This window comes from Bos javanicus, chromosome 1 (assembly GCF_032452875.1).
Source record: "Bos javanicus breed banteng chromosome 1, ARS-OSU_banteng_1.0, whole genome shotgun sequence".
Classification (NCBI taxonomy): Eukaryota; Metazoa; Chordata; class Mammalia; order Artiodactyla; family Bovidae; genus Bos; species Bos javanicus.
The window spans coordinates 71,075,838-71,096,685 of NC_083868.1; the positions used below are offsets into that span (position 1 = coordinate 71,075,838).

A 20,848-nucleotide genomic window follows, 5' to 3' on the forward strand; every position below is an offset into this window, starting at 1 on the left:
TTGAACTGCGGTGTTGGAGAAGACTCTTGAGAGTCCCTTGGACTGCAAGGAGATCCAACCAGTCCATTCTGAAGGAGATCAGCCCTGGGATTTCTTTGGAAGGAATGATGCTAAAGCTGAAACTCCAGTACTTTGGCCGCCTCATGCGAAGAGTTGCCTCATTGGAAAAGACTCTGATGCTGGGAGGGACTGGGGGCAGGAGGAGAAGGGGACGACAGAGGATGAGATGGCTGGATGGCATCTCTGAGTCGATGGACGTGAGTCTCCGTGAACTCCGGGAGTTGGTGATGGACAGGGAGGCCTGGCGTGCTGTGATTTATGGGGTCGCAAAGAGTCGGACACGACTGAGTGACTGATCTGATCTGAAACATCCATATTAGGCCAAATCACGCTGAACTTTCTTGGATCAGCCCCAGATGTGCCTCTTGCTCTCTTCAGCCTTTTCCCCAGCACCCCAACCTCTCAATTCTCTATGTCTTAACCCAAGTCTTTGGAAAATCCAGGCTGGTGTATTAATCAACTGACCAGAAGGGGCCACTGTTGAACTAAAAATCTAGGGAGAAAGAACGCGTTTTGCATTCTTTTATCAAGTGGCTATGGGCCAGGATGACTATACCCTTTGACCGACATCTGCTGTTTCAGCACATTATCAAGAGCAACTGCTTTCACTTTCAAAAATGGTCTTGATTTGGATTATAAATTATAGTCTTTGCACTACTTCTAGACTAAATAACTAGATGTTCCCCTTTAAACAGAAAAGACCTGGGTTTCAATTTATTATTTCTTTTAATATATTCTCTCAAATAGCTACCATTGAAACATTTCATCTTTAACAGATTTCCATTGCCCTTCAGACTCTTGCCTTTTTATTCTTTTCTAAAAGTGAAAAAAGTCCTTTTGTCTTCTAAAAGAGACAAGAATAGGAAGTCAAGAGATACGTAGAGTAACAGGCAAATTTGGCCCTGGAATACAAAATGAAGCAGGGCAAAGGCTAACAGAGTTTTGCCAAGAGAATGCACTGGTCATAGTAAACACCCTCTTCCAACAACACAAGAGATGACTCTACATATGGACATCACCAAATGGTCAATACCGCAATCAGAATGATTATATTCTTTGCAGTCAAAGATGGAAAAGTTCTATACCATCAGCAAAAACAAGATCAGGAGCTGACTGTGACTCCTTACTGAAAATTCAGACTGAAACTGAAGAAAGTAGGAAAAACCCTAGACCATGCAGGTAGACCTAAATCAAATCCTTTACGATTATACAGTGCAAGTGACAAATAGATTCAAGGGATTAGATCTGACAGACAGAGTGCCTGAAGAACTGTGGATGAAGGTTTGTGACACTGTACAGGAGGAGATGGTCAAAACCATCCCCAAGAAAAAGAAACACAAAAAGCCAAAATGGTTGTCTGAGGAGGCCTTACAAATAGCTGAGAAAAGAAGAGAACAACTTCCAGATGTTCAAAAGGTAAAGGAGAAAAGGAAAGAGATACCCATCTGAATGCAGAGTTCCAGAGAATAGCAAGGAGAGATAAGAAAGCCTTCCTAAGTGATCAATGCAAAGAAACAGAGGAAAACAAAAGAATGGGAAAGACTAGAGATCTCTTCAAGAAAATTAGAGATACCAAGGGAACATATCATGCACAGATGGGCACAATAAAGGACGGAAATGGTACGGACCTAACAGAAGCAGACAATATTAAGAAGAGGTGGCAAGAATACACAGAGGCAATATACAGAAAAAGACTTTAATGATCTAGATAACCACACAATGGTGTGATCACTGACCTACAGCCAGACATCCTGGAATGTGAAGTCAAGTGGGCCTTAGAAAGCATCACTAGGAACAAAGCTAGTAGAGGTGATGGAATTCCAGCTGAGCTATTTCAAATCCTAAAAGATGATGCTGTGAAAGTGCTACACTCAATATGCCAGCAAATTTGGACAACTAGCAGTGGCCACAGGACTGGAAAAGGTCAGTTTTCATTCCAATCCCAAAGAAAGGCAATGCCAAAGAATGTTGAAACAACCACGCAACTGCACTCATCTCACACACTAGCAAAGTAATGCTCAAAATTCTCCAAGCCAGGCTTCAACAGTACATGAACTTCCAGATGTTCAAGTTGGATTTAGAAAAGGCAGAGGAACCAGAGATCAAATTGCCAATATCCACTGGATCATCGAAAAAGCAAGAAAATTCCAGAAAAACACCTACTTCTGCTTTATTGATGATGCCAAAGCCTTTGACTGTATGGATCATAACAAACTGGGAAATTCTTAAAGAGATTGGAATACCAGACCACGTGACCTGCCTCCTGAGAAATCTGTATGCAGGTCAAGAAGCAACAGTTAGCACTGGACATGGAATGGACTGGTTCCAAATTAGGAAAGGAGTATATCAAGGCTGTATATTGTCATCCTGCTTATTTAACTTATATGCAGACTACATCATGGGAAATGCCGAGCTGGATGAAGCACAAGCTGGAATCAAGATTGCCGGGAGAAATATCAGTAACCTCAGATATGCAGATGACATCTCCCTTATGGCAGAAACCCAAGAGGAACTAACGAGCCTCTTGATGAAAGTGAAAGAGGAGAGTGAAAAAGCTGGCTTAAAACTCAACATTCAGAAAACTAAGATCAAGGCATCCAGTCCCATCACTTCATAGCAAATAGATGAGAAACAATGGAAACAGTGAGAGACTTTATTTTCTTCGGCTCCAAAATCACTGCAGATAGTGACTGCAGCCATGACATTAAAAGACGCTTGCTCCTTGGAAGAAAAGCTATGACCAACCTAGACAGCATATTAAAAAGCAGAGACATTACTTTGCCAACCAAGGTCCATCTAGTCAAAGCTATGGTTTTTCCAGTAGTCATGTATGGATGTGAGAGTTGGACCATAAAGAAAGTTGAGCATCGAAGAATTGATGCTTTTGAACTGTGGTGTTGGAGAAGACTCTTGAGAGTCCCTTGGACTGCAAGGAGATCCAACCAGTCAATTCTAAAGGAAATTAGTCCTGAATATTCATTGGAAGGACTGATGCTGAAGCTGAAACTCTAATCCTTTGGCCCCCCGATGTGAAGAACTGACTCATTAGAAAAGATCCTGAGGCTGGGAAAGATTGAAGGCAGGAGAAGAGTATGACAGAGGATAAGATGGCTGGATGGCATCACTGACTCGATGGACGTGAGGTCTGAGCTATCTTCAGGAGTTGCTGATGGATGGAGAAGCCTGGTGTGCTGCAGTCCATGGGGTCTCAAAGAGTCAGACACAACTGAGCAACAGAACTGAACTGAAAAGAGACAATCTTCTCATCTCTCAAGCCATACTCCTTTTATTTCTATGTAGTGCATTTGCTCCAAGATTACACAAACTTCCCTCTTATACTCTCCCTTAACCTCCCTAAATGAAAACTTGGGGGCAGGGGAGGGATGCCTCTTGAACCAGTTATTGGTTTAAAATTCATTAATGATGGCATGTGTAGATTCTTTATTGGTTTATTCCTTATCTGGTACCTGCATGAAGACAATCAATTACTTGGTTATTTAACATAATACTGAACAGAGAGAATAAGATAAAGGAAAAACCAGAGGTCAAATTGGCAAACTTTATAGGCCAATTTGGGACTATTTGTTCTACCCAAGATATAATCAGTTTGCTGATGGTCTTCTATTATTTATAACTGATGTCTACAAAGAATAACAACACTCCAGGGTGAAAAGAACACAAAGATGGAAAAACTTAGGTTTTAGCTCCAATTCTATCACTGATTATTTGTTTTACTGTAGGGGAAACTTCACTTCTTAATTTCTATGGACCTTTATTCATGTATATAAAATGAAGAGACTATAAAGTATATAATCTCAAAAATGACTTACCTGTAAAATTCCACTATTGTAAAATTTTTAGAAATTAGATTTACTATTTAGCATTTGTTAATTACAAGTGTCAAAACTTGGAAACAGGATACCTATATATACATAGTTTTATCTTCCACAAATGGTATGTGGCTAGATTAGCAACAAGGTGGGTAATGTAACTAATAAGATCAGATCTGGTGAGGTACTGCATTCTCAATGTGTGTCATTAGCATATGAAAAGTCCTTGCCTTCAACAGGCTCTACGATCACATCGGAATGTGATCCCTGAACTGTCCAGCGGCATTCTTAAGTAGAACCTGCCACCACTACTCTGTCACATACAGCCTGTCTTTACTTGGTGTCATTTTACTCTGCCTCATTAGCCTAGTTATTACTGAAGTAAGAGGAGCCAAACCCAAAACAAATCATGTCATAAATCAGAAGGGTTGTGATAAACATGAGCTATATCTAAACATTCTTCCAAAAGGACCACATTCTCTGGAATTTTGAGGACCTCAAAACCATACTATATACAGATAAGATACAGCCAAGGGGTATTAGGATCCTAGCCTGACACTGCTCAGCATTCATTTCAGTACTTCTAAGTTACAACAGAGAGTAAAGATACTAACACAAATAGTAAGAAGTAACTATAAATATCTTCTATATACTGAAAATATATATAGATTTGTGGCTATAACTACCTCTTATTCCTGAGAGCTTGCCTAGGTTGAGTCCAGCCCTACATTTACAGAATAAAAACCATAGTAATCAAGAAAGAAATGAAAAAGGATTGGGGAAAAAAGGAGAATTGGAGAACTTAAAGAGAAGTAAGGACAGATGCCAACAGGACTTTGTATTCATAACAAATGCTCATGCAGTTTCTATTTTATTCTTTTTAATGTTCATTGAAGGACAGTTGCTTTACAATGTTGTTAGTTTCTGCTATATAGCAAAGTCAATCAGTTATACATATATCCCCTCTTTTTTTAAGATTTCCTTCCCATTTAGGTCACCAGAGAGCACTGAGTAGGGTTTTCTGTGCTATACAACAGGTTTTCGTGAATTATGTTTTATACATAGTAGTATATATAAATCAATCCCAATCTCCCCATTCATTCCACTCTCTCCTCCCCACCAAGTATTCATAGAGTTTGTTCTCTACATCTGTATCTCTATTTCTGCTTTGCAAATAAGTTCATCTGTAACATTTTTCTTGGTTCCACATATAAGCAATACTGTACGATGTTTGTTTTTCTCTTTCTGATTTACTTCACACTGTATGACAATCTCTAGGTCTATATCCATGTCTCTGCAAATGGTACTATTTCATTCCTTTTTATGGCTGAGTAATACTCCACTGTATTGATGTACCACATCTTCTTTATCCATTCCTCTGGCGATGGACATTTAAATTGCTTCCAAGTCCTACTTACTGTAAACAGTGCTGCAATGAAAACTAGGATTTGATGATCTCCAAAACCAACTGCCCAAAACAGGGAAAGTGTCTAGGATACATATTAATAATTTATGAAGCCAAAAACTGCTAACTAATGATGTAAACTAAGTATACAAATAAAGAGTATGGGCTTGGAAAATAATACAGAAAAGTCTTCTTTGGAAAAACCTGGAAAACTATCAATATCAATAAAGATAAAATTAAGTGAAGAGCATCTCCCAACTTGGGATATTTTTGTTGTATATCAATCAGTAGTATCATAGGTAGTGTACAGACTGATAGAAAGGAAAACTTGGGGGAAATTCTGAAGACTATTAAAAATGTGACAGTCTGACATTATCTGGGCCTCTGAAAAAACAGACAGGATTATAAACCAGCTCTTTGTTCCTCTGTATCTCCAGCTATGATGATAACAGCCCAAAATGTGTATCACTATTTCTCCTAGCTATGACAAAAATACTGGGAAATAAGTATACAATAAGAAGAAACAAATGAAATTTTATGGGGTACATTATCCTCTCAAATAGAATAGCAAGGGAGATGGAAGGAAAACCTCTCTCAACTAGCTTTTCCAGGTAAACCAAGGGAAGAATATAAAGTAGGTGGGTATTTCATAAATACAACTGAATGTTAAAAACAATAATCAAACAAAAACATAATTCATTATTTACTTACAAGGAGTTCCTCTGCTGGCTTCTTCCATAGTTACCCTGACATAGGGCTTACTAAAGTCTACTTCAATTTCATCAGAAAAAGGCGCTGGCTGCCGTAAACCCTTAAGAGGAAAATGAAGGAAAAGATAAATTCAATAAAATGCTCAAAAAAAATGGTAGCTTGACAGAACAGTTATTAAACATGCTATGATTAAAATTTTTCCTAAATCTTGATAACTTTAAAAAGGAAAAAGATATAAGCATTCCAAAATGACAAGTGAAAGTACAACCTTTTACCAGATGGGCAAATCATGGCATGAAAAATAAATGTCTTGATGGTGATTTCAGCCACCATGGTGGACGGTGGCTGGGAAGCTACACATAGTCCCAACCAACTGGGTCCAGAATGACAGCTCCTCTACCAGATGGTAGAAGAGCCAACCCTGAACTATGTGATGAAATTGCCAAAGTTCACAAGTGCATTTTCTTACCACTTAGTTGAAGTGGTACGGAACTGGGAAGGCAAACAGCTGCCATATTCTTTAAGTAGAATCATCACTGTGTAATGCTTTACACTGTAAATATGTTCTAATTCTCATTTACAGCCCTGTGAGGCAGGTAGTATGATAGTTAATACCCTCAATTTAAAGATGAGGAAAATGAGGTTCAGAGAAGTTATATGAATTGCATGTAATTACTCAGAGGCAAAGCTGAAATATGAATACAGGTATGCTCTTTTCCTCTTTGGAGGAAAGTCTTACTTAGGAGTTTTTGTTACATTTATTTCTAAGTATTTTATTCTATTTGATGCTTTTGTAACTGTTTTCTTAATTTTATTTTTGGGTTGTTCCTTGCCAGTATAGAGAAATGCAATTGATTTGTTAAGTGTGTATGTGTATCGGTATGAGTAATTTCAGTTGATTCTCATCTCCTGTGGCTTTGTTAAACTCAATTATCAGTTCGAGCAGTTTGTTTGATAGATTCCTTAGGACTGTCTACATATGAGACCATGTTGTATGTGAATAAAGACAGTTTTACTTATTCCTTTCCAACCTGAATGTCTTTAATTTCCTTTCGTTATCCCTTATTGCACTAGTTGAAACCTCTAGTACAATGGTGAATAGAGATTGCAAGGACAAACATTCTGGCCTTACTCCCAGTCTGAGGGGAGAAGCATGCAGTCTTTCAACATCAAGTATTAAGTTAGCTGTAGGTTTTTCTTAGATGTCCTTCATCAGATTGAGCGATCTCTCTTCCTTTTGTAGTTTATTGAGAGGTGTTTTGGGTTTTGTTTTTTTGGCCATGTCAAGCAGTTTGCAGGATTTTAGTTTGCTAACAAGGGATAGAACCAGGGACACAGCAATGAAAGTACTAAGTCCTAATCACTGGGCCACCAGTGAATTAATTCCTTGTTGAAAGTTTTTTAATGAACAAATGTTGGATTTTGTCACATGCCTTTTATACAATATAGGGACAATCATATTTTGGTTTTTTAAATTAATTATGGTGTATGAGATGCATTGATTTTAGAATGCTAAGCCAATCTTTCATTCTTGAGTGAGATTCTTCTTGATCACACTGTATAAATCTTTTCATATGTTCTGGGATTCAATTTGTTAATATATTATTAGGAATCTTTGCATCTAAGTTTATGAGGGATTTTGAACTATGATTTCTTTTCTTGTTCTATTTTTGCCTGGCTTTGATATCTGGTCTCATAAAATGGATTAGGAAATGTTATCTCCTCTATTTTCTGAAAGTGTATAGGGTTGGTATTACTTCTTCCTCTAATGTTTGATAGAATTCACCAGTGAAGTCATCTGTGTCCAGCTTTGTTTTTGTGGGAAGATTTTCTTAAAGACAATGCAATATTTTTAATTGGGACAGGTCTATTCACATTTTATTTTTTCCTTGGGTCAGTTTTGGCAATTTGGCTCTTTCTAGGAATAAGTCTGTTTCACCTGAATTGTCACATTTTTTGGCATGGAGTTGTTCATAATATTCCCTTACAATTTTTTAAATTTCTGTTGGGTTATAGTGATGTTCACTTAGAATTTTAAATTCTACACAGATCACATCATGACTGGGATAAATTCAGAAACTTGGAAGACACTTTTAATTTCAGAAAAGGATATATTTTTAAAATAAGGTTTTAAAATGAAAATATATTTCTTTTAAAGATCACTTATATAAGCTTAGTTTAAAATATGCTAAAGCTATAAGAAAAAGTCATTTTTAGGAAATTTGTGTGTGTTATCTTTTTTTAGATGTTTTTAAAAAGAGGTTAAGAAAAGACCAGGGAGGGCTTCTCTGGTGGTCCAATGGTTAAGAATCCGCCTTGCAATGCAGGGGACACCAGTTCAATCCCTAGTCCCAGAAGATCCCACATGCTGTGGGGCAACTAAGCCCATGTGTCACAACTACTGAAGCCCACGCACCTCAAGCCTATGCTCCACAACAAGAGAAGCCACCACAATGAAAGGCCCAAGCACCACAACTAGAGACTGAGCCCCCACTCAACACAACCAGGCCCACACACAGCAACTAAGACCCAGCACAGCCAAAAATAGAATAAAATTTTTAAAAAAGAGTAAAAAGACAAAGATCATAAGAAAAAAAAAGAACAGACCAAAATGTGCGATTTTCTGAAGTAATTAAGAGATTTACTTACAGATTAAATTGAAAAAAACAATTTATCCTCTAAAAGTTAGTACTCAAAGAGATATCTGACAGTAATTTGTGTTTCTAAAAGGATATGCTAGTCACAAAATAAGATATATTCTATGATTCCACCTATATAAAGGTCAAAAACAGGCAAAACTAATCTATGGTGAATAGAAACCACAGAACAAAAAAAAATCTTGGAAAAGCAGATATTGACTAGCAGAGGTGTGAGGGGGTCTTCTGGATGTACTAGTTATTACATGGATATGTACACATATAAACATTTATTGAGCTGTATACCTAAGGTTTATGCATTCTACTGTATGTAAGTATAACTCAAAAAACAAATGCCATTCAGACATAAAAAGGAATGCAATACTGATACCTGCTACAACATGGATGAACCTTGAAAAAATCATGCTAAGTGAAAGAACCAGCCACAAAAGACCACTTATTATATGATTCCATTTATCTGCAATGTTCAGAATTGGAAAGTTCATGGATAGAAAATAGATTACTGGTAACAGTGGGCTGGAAGGGTTGGGGAGAAATGGAGAGTGACTGCTAACAGGTACAGGGTTTCTCTCTGGAGTAATGAAAATGTACTAAAATGTATTATGATGATGGCTACACAGCTCTGTGAACATTTTAAAAAACTTTGAATTGCACACTCAAAATGTGTGTGTGAATTATAATGGTGTAAGAATTATCACAATGAAGTTGTTTATATAAATAAATGCCTATATATAAAATATATGAAATAGAAAAAATTATGCTTATTAACATTAGTATGTGTAGATGAAAGACAGCCTTACTGTGTTCTCTGAAATAATTCAAATGTCCAACAACTGATGAATGGATAAACATAGTAGTATGTCTATACGGATTCACTTTTAAAAAGGAATGAAGTACTGATAAGCACTATCACCTGGATAGACCTTGAAAACATTGTGCTAAATAAAAGAAGCCAGACATAAAAAAGGCCACATATTATGTGATTATACCAAATGTCTATAATAGGCAAATCCCTAGAGAGAGAAAGTAGATTAGTGGTTGCCAGGGTATAGAGGGAGGGGAGAATGAGGGAATGATTGCTAATGGGTATGGGATTTCTTTCCGTGGTAATAAAAATATTCTGGAATTAGACAGTGGTGATTTAGTGTTAAAACCACTGTGAATTTTTAGTGTTAAAAACCACTGAATTGTACACTTTAAAATGATTAAAACAGTGAACTTTGGGCTTCCCTGATGTCTCAGTGGGTAAGAATCTGCCTACAATCAGGAGACATGGGTTTGATCCCTGGCTTGGGAAGATTCCCGAAGGAGAAAATAGCAACCCACTCCAGTATTGTTGCCTGAAAAATCCCATGGACAGAGGAGCCTGGCAGGCTACAATCCAAAGGATGGCAAAGAGGTGGACACAACTGAGCGACTAAGCACAGCACAAAATGGTGAACTTTATGCTATGTGAATTTTACCTTAATTTTAAAAGATACATTAAGTATTCTATCTTTAATAACTCTGTTTCTTCAATCTTCCTTGTAGAAGGCAAATGCAGCTGTCCCTTCTGGCTAGAGTTTGTGCTGAATCGATTCCTCCTAAGTATAGAGAATGAAACCTAAGGTTCTTCAGCTATGGCATATCAGCAAAACCTTTAACTGTCTAGAGCTGCCTCCAGTTAGAATGAGTAGTATTTAAAAAAACAAAACAAAACAAAAAAACCACCCTATTATTCTCTTCTCAGAGAAAAGTGTCACTAAAAGCTGAAATTTATAAAAGTAGGACCAAGTATTTCTTTGTACCTATGTTCTCCTAAAACAAATCTCCTTTATTTTAACCTCAAATGAATCCTATGGAATATTATAACTTTCAAGTCTTCTGATTCTCTGGTAGCAAAGTACAAATGAAAGGGCAAGCCTTTAGGACCCGAAAATCGTTAGATCTAAATTCCAGCCCTATCACTTAATAGCAGTGAAATTATGGCAAGCTTCTAAAGCTTTCATCTTCTATAAAATGGAAGGCAGTAAAACCTGCTCCATAAGTTTGTTATGAGGATTAAATAAAATAACATATGCAAAGTAACTAGTACAGTGTTTCACATACAAGTAGTCACTCAACAAATCTACAACATTAGCTCATTCTCTCTTCCATGTTATAGAACACAGGTTTATTTATGCCAACAAAATTAACTAATTTGTATTACTCTAAGAGGTTAGCTTCTAAATGTTATATAAAATTTCTAAGTTTATGCAAATTATAACTAACAGTGCGTGCTAAGTCTCTTCAGTCGTGTCCAACTCTTTGTGACCCTGTGGACTGTAGCCCACCAGGCTCCTCTGTCCATGGGATTCTCCAGGCAAGAATACTGGACTGAGTTGCATGCCCTCTTCCAGGGGATCTTCCTGACCCAGGAATCAAACCCATGTCTCTTATGTCTTCTGCACTGGGAGACGGATTCTTAACCACTAGCCCCACCTGGGAAGTCCATAACTAATAGTATATACTGCATGCATGCAAGCTGAGTCACTTCGGTTGTGTCCGACTCTTTTCAACCCTATGGACCATAGCCCACCAGGCTCCTCTGTCTAAGCGATTCTCCAAGCAAGAATACTGGAGGCGGTTCCCATTTTCTCCTCCAAGGTATCTTCCCAACTCAGGGATCAAACCCGCGTCTCATGTCTCCTGCATTGTCAAGCGGATTCTTTGCCAGTAGTGCTACCTGGGAAGCCCAGCAGTATATACTACTATAGTATAATACTATAACTAATAGTATTATAACTAAAAATTAAAACTTAAAATGATCATCATTATCCTCCAAATTATGAAAGAACTTCTAAATGCAATATTGCTTTCATAAAAACTTTCTCCTGACTGTTGTTGTTGTTTAGTGGCTAAGCCATGTCCAACTCTTTTGCAATCCCACGGACTGTAGCCCACCAGGCTCCTCTGTCCATGGATTTCCCAGGCAAGAATACTGGAGCGGGTTGCCATTTCCTTCTCCAGGGAATCTTCTGACCCAGGGATCAAACCCACGTCTCCTGCTTGGCAGGCGGATTCTTTATCACTGAGCCACCCAGAAGCACAAATTCTTTATACTTTAAGACAAACTAGCCATAAAGTTATCCTTTAATTTTTCCTCCTTAATTCTTTTCTCTCCTTTATATCCATTCTATCATGACCTACAAACCCAGCTACCAAATACTTGGTGACACATCCTATTCCTTGCCCTGCTCTCAAGGAAAGCACTTTTTTTAAAAACTAGTTGAGATCTGAGTTACAGAGCTCTATATTATGTTCACATCTCTCCTCCCAGTAACCACTGCCATGCAGGCACAATGTAAGTATGTCATAAAATCTTATTTGTTCAACCCAAATATCAACTAATGAGAGGATAAATAAAATGTAGTATGTGATTTACAATGGAATGTTACTTGTCAATAAAAACAAATTAAGTACTGAATATGCCACATTAATGAATCGTGAAAACACATTCAGTAAAATAAGCCAGCCACAAAAGACCAGCTATTGTGTATTGCCATTTATCTGCAATGTCCAGAATAGGCAAATCTATAGGAATAATGTAGATTAGTGGTTTCTAGAGATGAGAGCTTGGGAGGAAATGGGAAGTGACTGTTAATGGGTATGGGGCTTATTTTAGGGATAAGAATATTCTAAAATTGGTTGTGGTGATGGTAGCACAACTCTATGAATATATTAAAAACCATTGAGTTGTACAGTTTAAATGGGTAGATTTGTGATCCCAGTAAAGAAAAAAAGAAAAAAAATCTTGTTTTTTCTACAGAGTTGAAAGAGATTCAGAGATAGAAAGCATATGTGTACAGCAGAGATTACACACAAGTTTATTTACCAGATACTCCTCATTAGAGTCAGTCCAGCCTCTTGGGTGAGTGAATCTTTGCTCATCAGCCCTTGATAAATAGCCAGTGTATACAAGAGAGGAACGTGAAACAGGTAGCAAGCCATTACTGATTTGTGACATGAATATATGAAGCAGAGTAACTAAAAACACTGAGATTCTTCAGATTCTAAAAACCAAGAGATTTAACTCTTCTCAGAGCCCATTCCACTAAGATTCATCTTCTTAGGTCTATTCCTGGCTACGGTGATCAGCTCAGAGTATTACCTTCTTGGTTATAGCTTGTCCCTACTACAAGTGAGAATGCTGAATTTGTGCCTACCACCATCTCCTAAACCTGAATTCTCTAAGAAACATTCAGAAATTAACAATGCCCTGTTTTGTTGACTGCTGAGTCATTTTCTGAGTTTAGCTGCTGTGGTATAAAGAATAATGTTCTCCTAAGGATGTGTACATCTTATGTTCTCGAACCTGTGACTATGCTATCTTACATGGCAACATGGGCTTTGCAAATGTGATTAAAGGATTTTGAGATAGATTGTCCTGGAATAGCTAAGTATGTCCATCCAATGTAATCACAAGTCTTTACAAGTGAAAGAAAGAGGCAGGAGATTCAGAAGGAGATGTGATGACAAAAGCAGTGGTCAGAGTGTTGTGACTGCTAGCTGGTCCCCTGAGCAAAGCAATATGGGCAACCTCTAGAAGCTGGAAAATATAAGGAAACAGTTCTCCCCTAGAACCTCCAGCCCTACCAACACTTGACTTTGGCTTTCTGAGACCCATTTCAAACTTCTAATCCCCAAAACTATAAGATAATATATCTGTATTGTTTTACACCATTCATTAAATTTGTGGTTATTTGTTACAGAGAAACAGGAAATGAACACACTTGCCCTCAGCATCATCATTAACATCAGTCCTGGAGCATAAACCTCCCATTTGTGAAGTCCAGTTGCTTTTACTGCTCAAGATAGTATATTGGCTTGGAACAACTGTTACTTATGTCAGAGTAGAAATGTTTTTCCTTCTGGGTTATGAAGCTCCAAAAGTAACCAGTGGAAACTGCAGTTTGATCAATGGCTAGTGGTTAATATAGGTACAAAAATACAGAAACATGTGATTCTGTTACTGGGATTTTAAAACATGGATTTCATAACACTGTGTACCAATAATAACTCCAATTATCTATAAATATTCTTTGATATGCTTTCCAGGGGAAGTTTCAGGAAGCGCACCAACCTGAGACAGGATCAAGAGTTTGGAAAGCAGTCTTTCATCAAATGTTTGTAAGTGGTTAGGAAATACAAAGATAACACTTCAGAGATAAAGGAACATAAGGTAGGCAGTAGTAGAAAAAGGTTCTTATCTAAGATATAATTAGTAATGGAGTAGAGCAGTGATATATCAGAAAAGACAGTAAGACACAGAAAACTAAACAAGAGATGATACCAAGATCAGATCACTGCCTGGGGCTACAATTTCTCTATTTCATTACTTTGAATTTTATCATTTTTTTGCCTAATATACATACAAACTCCAAGTTTTCCTAAAATTCTTTTTTCAATTCCAGTGTAAAGTTCTTACAACTGAACTCTGAAGTATAATCTGCATAAGATTTCCAACAACTGTCGGAAAGTCACTATTCACACTTACTGTTCATTCTTTCCATTATTTAAGAAGACTTGATAAGAAGTAATGTTGATATCATCAGTGTTATATCACTTTCTACCTTCCCCCTGCAAGGTTAAGAGTTCAAAAAGAAATCTCTTCCTTACTTACAATTGCACAGCGTGGCATTTTTGAAGGAATTCCATCTTCTTCTGTTGCCCCATTGGGTCCAGGTGTCTCTTTCCTCCTCTTCCTTGTGTTGACTTTGGCTGAATTCTGTGTATCCATCTTCTTTTAGCTGGTCATAGAAAGTGAAAAGAATTTTTTTCTCACTGGGGAGAAAATTTCTCAATGACAGGGAAAAGCACACACTTCACAAAGATGAACCAAATGCATCTGATAAAAAAGAGCAAAGCGTCACAAAAACCAGGTTCTAGTAGAAACACTGAAATGCCTCTCTGTGGAACAATGGCCACAATTAATCATCTGGAGCTTGGAAATTACTGCACAAACAATACTAACTATTTATTTCATACCCTGACTGCATGCAAAACACTGGAAGAACTTGGCTGAGAAAGTTAGTTATACAGACTTTCACTACTCTTGCATCACATCCCTAGGACACCTAGAGGTCTTACAGGTGCAAGGAAATGTGAAAGGTATGTCTTTGGTACAGATGGAGAAAGAGTCTTTTTTAAAAAAGAAAAAAAGATGGCCATCAGCAATTACTGGTTAACAAAGTCTGGATTTCTTAATTCTAAATGCTCTGTATATTTCAAAGACTACTTGTCCAGAGTTAGAGGTATGAAAATTGTAGAGTAAGTATACTTGTGAGCTTCTCTGGTAGCTCAGCAGTAAATAATCTGCCTGCTAATGCAGGAGACTCAGGTTTGATCCTTGGTTTGGGAAGATGCCTAGAGAAGGAAATGGCAACCCACCCCAGTATTCCTGACTGGGGAATCCCACGGATAGCGATAGGGGAGCTTGGCAAGCTGTTACAGCCCAGGGGGGTCTCACAGTCAGACACAACTTAGAAACTAAACAACAAACATACTTGTACCTTTTAAATGTCTTTCCTTTTCCTTTTTCAATACTCATTTCCCCCTCCTCTTTGAGAGCCTTAGCACCTTAAACTTGTTCACAATCCCCAACTACTAAAACCCCACCCAGGCTTCTTCCCCCAAGGAAAATTTATTTATTGTTGTCTCATTTAAAAGAAAACATTTAGCAACTATTACAGAAAAGTTGTGAATATTTGATGTTTTATGTTTGCTGCTGCTGCTGCTAAGTCGCTTCAGTCATGTCCGACTTTGTACGACCCCATAGACAGCAGCCCACCAGGCTCCCCCGTCCCTGGGATTCTCCAAGCAAGAATATTGGAGTGGGTTGCCATTGTTTTATGTTTAGGTGACATAATTTTTACAATTAAATTTATTTCTTAATAATTATAAAATTTTAGGTATCAGCCAGGAATTAGAGAGAGAGAGGAACTTCAATGATCAACTGCCACCTCTGTCCAAGATATAATGACAGATGGAAAAAAGATCCTCAGAACACAAGTGGTAAACAAAACAAAATACTAGACAGAATGAGGACTTTCTACTCTGTCTCTCTGCCTCTAATAAGCCCTCCTGAATAAGATATTTATTTAAACAATTGCAATCGTGCCTTATTTTCTTTCCTCTGGCTAAATTCCAAAGAGCAATGTGACAAGATCTACAAGAAACCTGACCTAATTCTTAAGAGACTGAAGGAGACACCTCATGAGTCATGGCTAAGTATTAGCCTGATATGAAAAAAATGTCAGAGTCTAAAGTGAAAGATGAATACCACCCAGAAACTTCCTTTCATCACATATTCAAATTCAAATGTCCTTTCATCACAAATTAAAATAAAAAGGAAGAGAATTATATACTTAGTAAGTTTTTCCAGTGATGATGATGAGTGATTTTCATGATTGTTATTAATTATTCTTTTGAAATACCGAGAATTCAGATTTACTACTCTCATCTCACTGATCTGAGTGGTCTGCTAAGAATGCCTGATCAGTCCAATTAATGACCGTTTCTAATTTGCAAACAAGATTTTGTTGCAAATATCTGTTAAATTCTCAGAGTAGGCAGACAAAATCCATTATGAGAAATATAATCAGCAAATGGTGTCAGGTAGCTCAAAGATCAGGCAGTCAATAATACTGAGTATGTATTGTGTACAATGTATTATAATTTTTACAGTAAAAGCTATTTTCTCAAGCAGACTTCTTCAATCAATGTGAGGAAACCACATTTATGATATAAAAATGCTCCTTAAGATTCTAAAACCACTGGGGGAAATTTTGTTTGGGAACAGGAGTTTACACAGTTTCAAACTCTCTCTCCATCAATGACTTATTAATTACAAAGTAAAGCGAGTTACCTTTAAAGTGAAAAAAAAAAAACAAAAAAACTCTTACCTAAATAATTAAAGCTAATTAACATCACCAATAATGCTTCCTGATACAAGGCACTGGGGTCATATTATCTGCCAAAAACACATAACCTATGTACTTATGAGGAACAATTAGACAAACCTCAACAATTAGACAAACCTCTACAAAACAAGCCTGTATTCTTCAAAAAAAATGTCAATCATGAAAAACAATGAAAGGCTGAAGGACTGTTTCAGGTTAAAAGACCAAAGAAATGACAACTAAATGTAATGCATAATTCTAGACTGGGGGAGAAATCGTTATAAAAGATAGTTATTAGGACAACCAGTAAAATTAAAATATTGGTTGTATCAGATAATAGTATGTATCAATGTTAAAATAAATTTCCTGAAGTTGATAATTACACTGTTATGTAAAAGACTGTCCTTTTTTTTAATGCTGAAGTATCTAGGGACAAAGGGTTATGATCTCTGATCGTTGCAACTTATCCTTGGCAAAAAAAGAAAAGAAAAAAAATTTATATTACATACAAAAAGGTAAAGCAGATATGGCAAAATTTCATCAATGTATGAAGCTGTGTGAGTGCATGCTCAGTCGCTTCAGTTATGTCCGACTTTTTGCAATCCTATGGACTGCAGCCCACCAAGTTCCTCTGTCCATGGGATTCTCCAGGCAAGAATACTGGAGTGGGTTACCATGCCCTCCTCCAGGGGATCTTCCCCACCCAGGGATCTTCCCCATGTCTCCTGCGTCTCCTGCACTGCAGGTGGATTCTTATGTTGAGCCAAGGAAGCCCAAATGAAACTTAGTGGGTCATAAAGGGCTTCATTTTAATATTCCTTTTTTGAAAGTTTTACTTTTTTTTTTCAAGGTAAAAAGTTTACTTTTAAACATGCTTGGGGACTTGCCTAGTGGTCCAGTGCTTAAGAATCCGCCTTCCAATGGAGGGGAAGAGTGTTTGATCTCTGGTTGGGGAATTAAGATCGCACATGCCACGGGGCAACTAAGCTGGAGCAGCCAACTACTAAGGCCAAGGGCCTCAACAAGAGAAGCCCACGGACTGCAACGAAGACCCCGCATGCCACAACTAAGACCTAATATAAGCCTAATAAATGTATTTTTTTTTAATGTCCAATAATCATTTTCTAAACAGACAGGCCCTCATCAAAGGTTGTCTTTTGGGATCTCTAAAAATAGATTCTCTCTCCTTCCTAACTCTGAATCAGTGTAGATGATACATATATTCTAAGAAGTATGTGTTAGCAATCTAAATGTGTTGCAAGGAGGTAAGATAGTAACAGTAACAATCATAATAATGACTATTTTTCTTCAATATTACCAGTGACAGGCACTGTGCTGGGTACTTTATATACATTATTCTCATTTAACCCATATAACCTGAGAAGCAGGTATTTTTAGTTCCAATATACAAGTGAGAAAACTAAGGATCAGGGAGGTTAAGCAACCTATTCAGAGGTCACACAGCTAGTAAGTGGGAAAACCAGAATGCTGTCTCCCAGAAATCCACAAATTGTTAGAAACAGAAACTGTCTCATCATTACTGCTGCTTCTTCTTTCAATTAAGAACATTCTTTCCATAGCATAGGTTCCTTAAGTTTTTGCAAGCTTAAGTCAGACCAGCCTAAATGAACAGTGAAATAAAAAGGTCAGATACTGAAAGTAGCAAGGTCCAAGGACCAATCAAATAGAACTAACATGGTTATTGGCCTGATTCCAAAGCTGCCTGATTTGCCAGCTGTACAGATCTTTCCTGTCGGAAAAGTTTTACTAGGATTTCCTGACAAGCTTTCAACTTAAGCAATAAAAAATTTTTTTATTTCTCTGTTCCTCTCTCTTCTGACATTACAAATAGGTGGCATTTAAGTCACCTGTACATTTCCTTCATGTTACAAAGTAGAGTTTTAAGGATGCCATAATAAATCAAGGGGATAAATGTCATGCTGTATTCTCACCAGTTACTTTCCATGACTTCAAGTTAAAATCTCTTAAAGTTTAATAGAAAAATACTTAACACATCCAAAGACATGTTTATCGGAACTTCTCAGAAGTCTTTGCTCTGTGTGTGCAGGGGTTGGGGGTGGAGGGGATATGTGGGCTATATTTTTTCAGCTTTACTGAATGATGTATAATTGACATACAATAAATGTATACTTAAAGCGTATAATTTAATGAGTTTCAACATTATACCCTTGTGAAATCATCAAAATTAAGATAAACATATCATTCACTCTCGTTTCCTCATACCACTTTATAATCCATCTCTCCCTCCCCACTCTGATTTTGCTTTGCTTTTTGTTTGTTTGTTTTGTTTACATTGTGGTAAAATATACATAACAGAAATTCTGCTTTGCTTTTAACTGCTTAATTCTTGAAGTACTGAATCATGTTGTATGATTAAGTTGTATGATTCAACTTAACCAGTCAAACACATGGTAGATATCACCACATTAGAAAGAAGCAAAGGAGGTAAATACCGCCATTGTGATTTTAAAGTATTTAAAAATTTCTGTTGTTTAAGACATCCAGTCTTTTTTTTGGTTTCCTTTTGATTGTGCTGGGTTTTTGTTGCTGTGCAAGGGCTTTCTCTAGTTGTGGTACACAGGCTTCTCATTGTGGTGGCTTCTCTTGTTGCAGAGCAAGGGCTCTAGAGCACGTGGGCTCAGCGATTGTGGCACACAGGCTTAGTTGTCCTGAGTGCGGCACGTGGAATCTTCGTGGACCAGGGATCGAACCCATGTCCCCTGCACTGACAGGTGGATTCATAACCAATGCACCACTAGGGAAGTTCTAAAGATATTTTAAAGTCAAACTGATATCTGAGGTCACTATGTACTGTGACACTGAATCTATTCCACTAGATTTAAAAAATCACACATAAAATATCAGAGAGAGAACTTGAAGCAGGAGAAAGGATATCTGACTAGTTATTTAAAGCTAATGTAAAATTTATGAACAAAGTAAGAATGAAGGCAACCATTAGTATTAGTATTGACACATTACAAAGCCCATTGGTAAATAATAGTAATACTAACATATTTTACCTGTATTTCAGTTGAGCAAATACATTCAATAAAATCTCTCCATCTGCCTTATATAAACACCTCTAACCAAATGTCTAAGGCAGTGTTTCTCAATAGTTTTTTATTCATGTTCCATTTTGAGAAAAGTAAAAATCTTTAACCTTACACTGTATGCATACGGCAGTAATTAAAAAGAGATGAGACCCTAAAATTATATTATGTAAGTATGAAGTCCATTTCTATCACTAGCCATGAAAATTTTGCCAAATTCTTTATCTCTCCAAGTCTTAGTTTCATCATCTAACAGATTAGGTTTAAAAGGAATAATCTATGTAAAGCCTTAGCTCAATGTCTGTGTACACAGTATGTGCTTGTAAACATCAGTTCAGTTCAGTTGCTCAGTCGTGTCTGACTCTTTGCGACCCCATGAACCTCAGCACTCCAGGCCTCCCTGTCCATCACCAACTCCCAGAGTCCACCCAAACCCATGTCCACTGAGTCGGTGAAACCATCCAACCATCTCATCCTCTGTCGTCCCCTTCTCCTCCTGCCCTCAATCTTTCCCAGCATCAGGGTCTTTTCCAATGAGTCAGTTCTTCACATCATGTGGCCAAAGTATTGGAGTTACAGCTTCAACATCAGTCCTTCCAATGAACACCCAGGACTGATCTTTAGGATGGACTGGCTGGATCTCCTTGCAGCCCAAGGGACCCTCAAGAATCTTCTCCAACACCACAGTTCAAAAGCATCAATTCTTCAGCGCTCAGCTTTCTTTATAGTCCAACTCTCACATCCATACATGACCACTGGAAAAACCATAGCCTTGACTAGACAGATCTTTGTTGGCAAAGTAATGTCTCTGCTTTTGAATATGCTGTCTAGGTTGGTCATAACTTTCCTTTAAGGAGTAAGCGTCTTTTAATTTCACGGCTGCAATCACCATCTGCAGTGATTTTGGAGCCCAGAAAAATAGGGTCAGCCACTGTTTCCACTGTTTCCCCATCCACTTGCCAGGAAGTGATGGGACCAGATGCCATGATCTTCATTTTCTAAATGTTGAGCTTTAAGCCAACTTTTTCACTCTCTACTTTCACTTTCATCAAGAGGCTCTTTAGTTCTTCTTCACTTTCTGCCATAAGGGTGGTGTCATCTGCATATCTGAGGTTATTGATATTTCTCCCGGCAGTCTTGATTCCAGCTTGTGCTTCATCCAGCTCAGCATTTCTCATGATGTACTCTGCATATA

The 20,848-nt window shown here is 37.6% G+C and overlaps 1 protein-coding gene across 4 annotated transcripts in view; it reads right to left on the minus strand.

The window, feature by feature from the left end:
- The window catches only part of PCYT1A (phosphate cytidylyltransferase 1A, choline), a 49,661-nt gene that overhangs the window by 15,184 nt on the left and 13,629 nt on the right, over positions 1-20,848 (minus strand). For all 4 annotated transcript variants that reach the window (XM_061411636.1, XM_061411609.1, XM_061411619.1 and 1 more), the window contains 2 exons: positions 14,305-14,431; positions 6,007-6,106 (listed from right to left, as the gene is read on the minus strand). In XM_061411636.1, coding sequence (XP_061267620.1) covers positions 6,007-6,106; positions 14,305-14,421 — 217 coding nt within the window. In that variant the 5' untranslated portion in view covers positions 14,422-14,431. The remainder of the gene's footprint in view (positions 1-6,006; positions 6,107-14,304; positions 14,432-20,848) is intronic.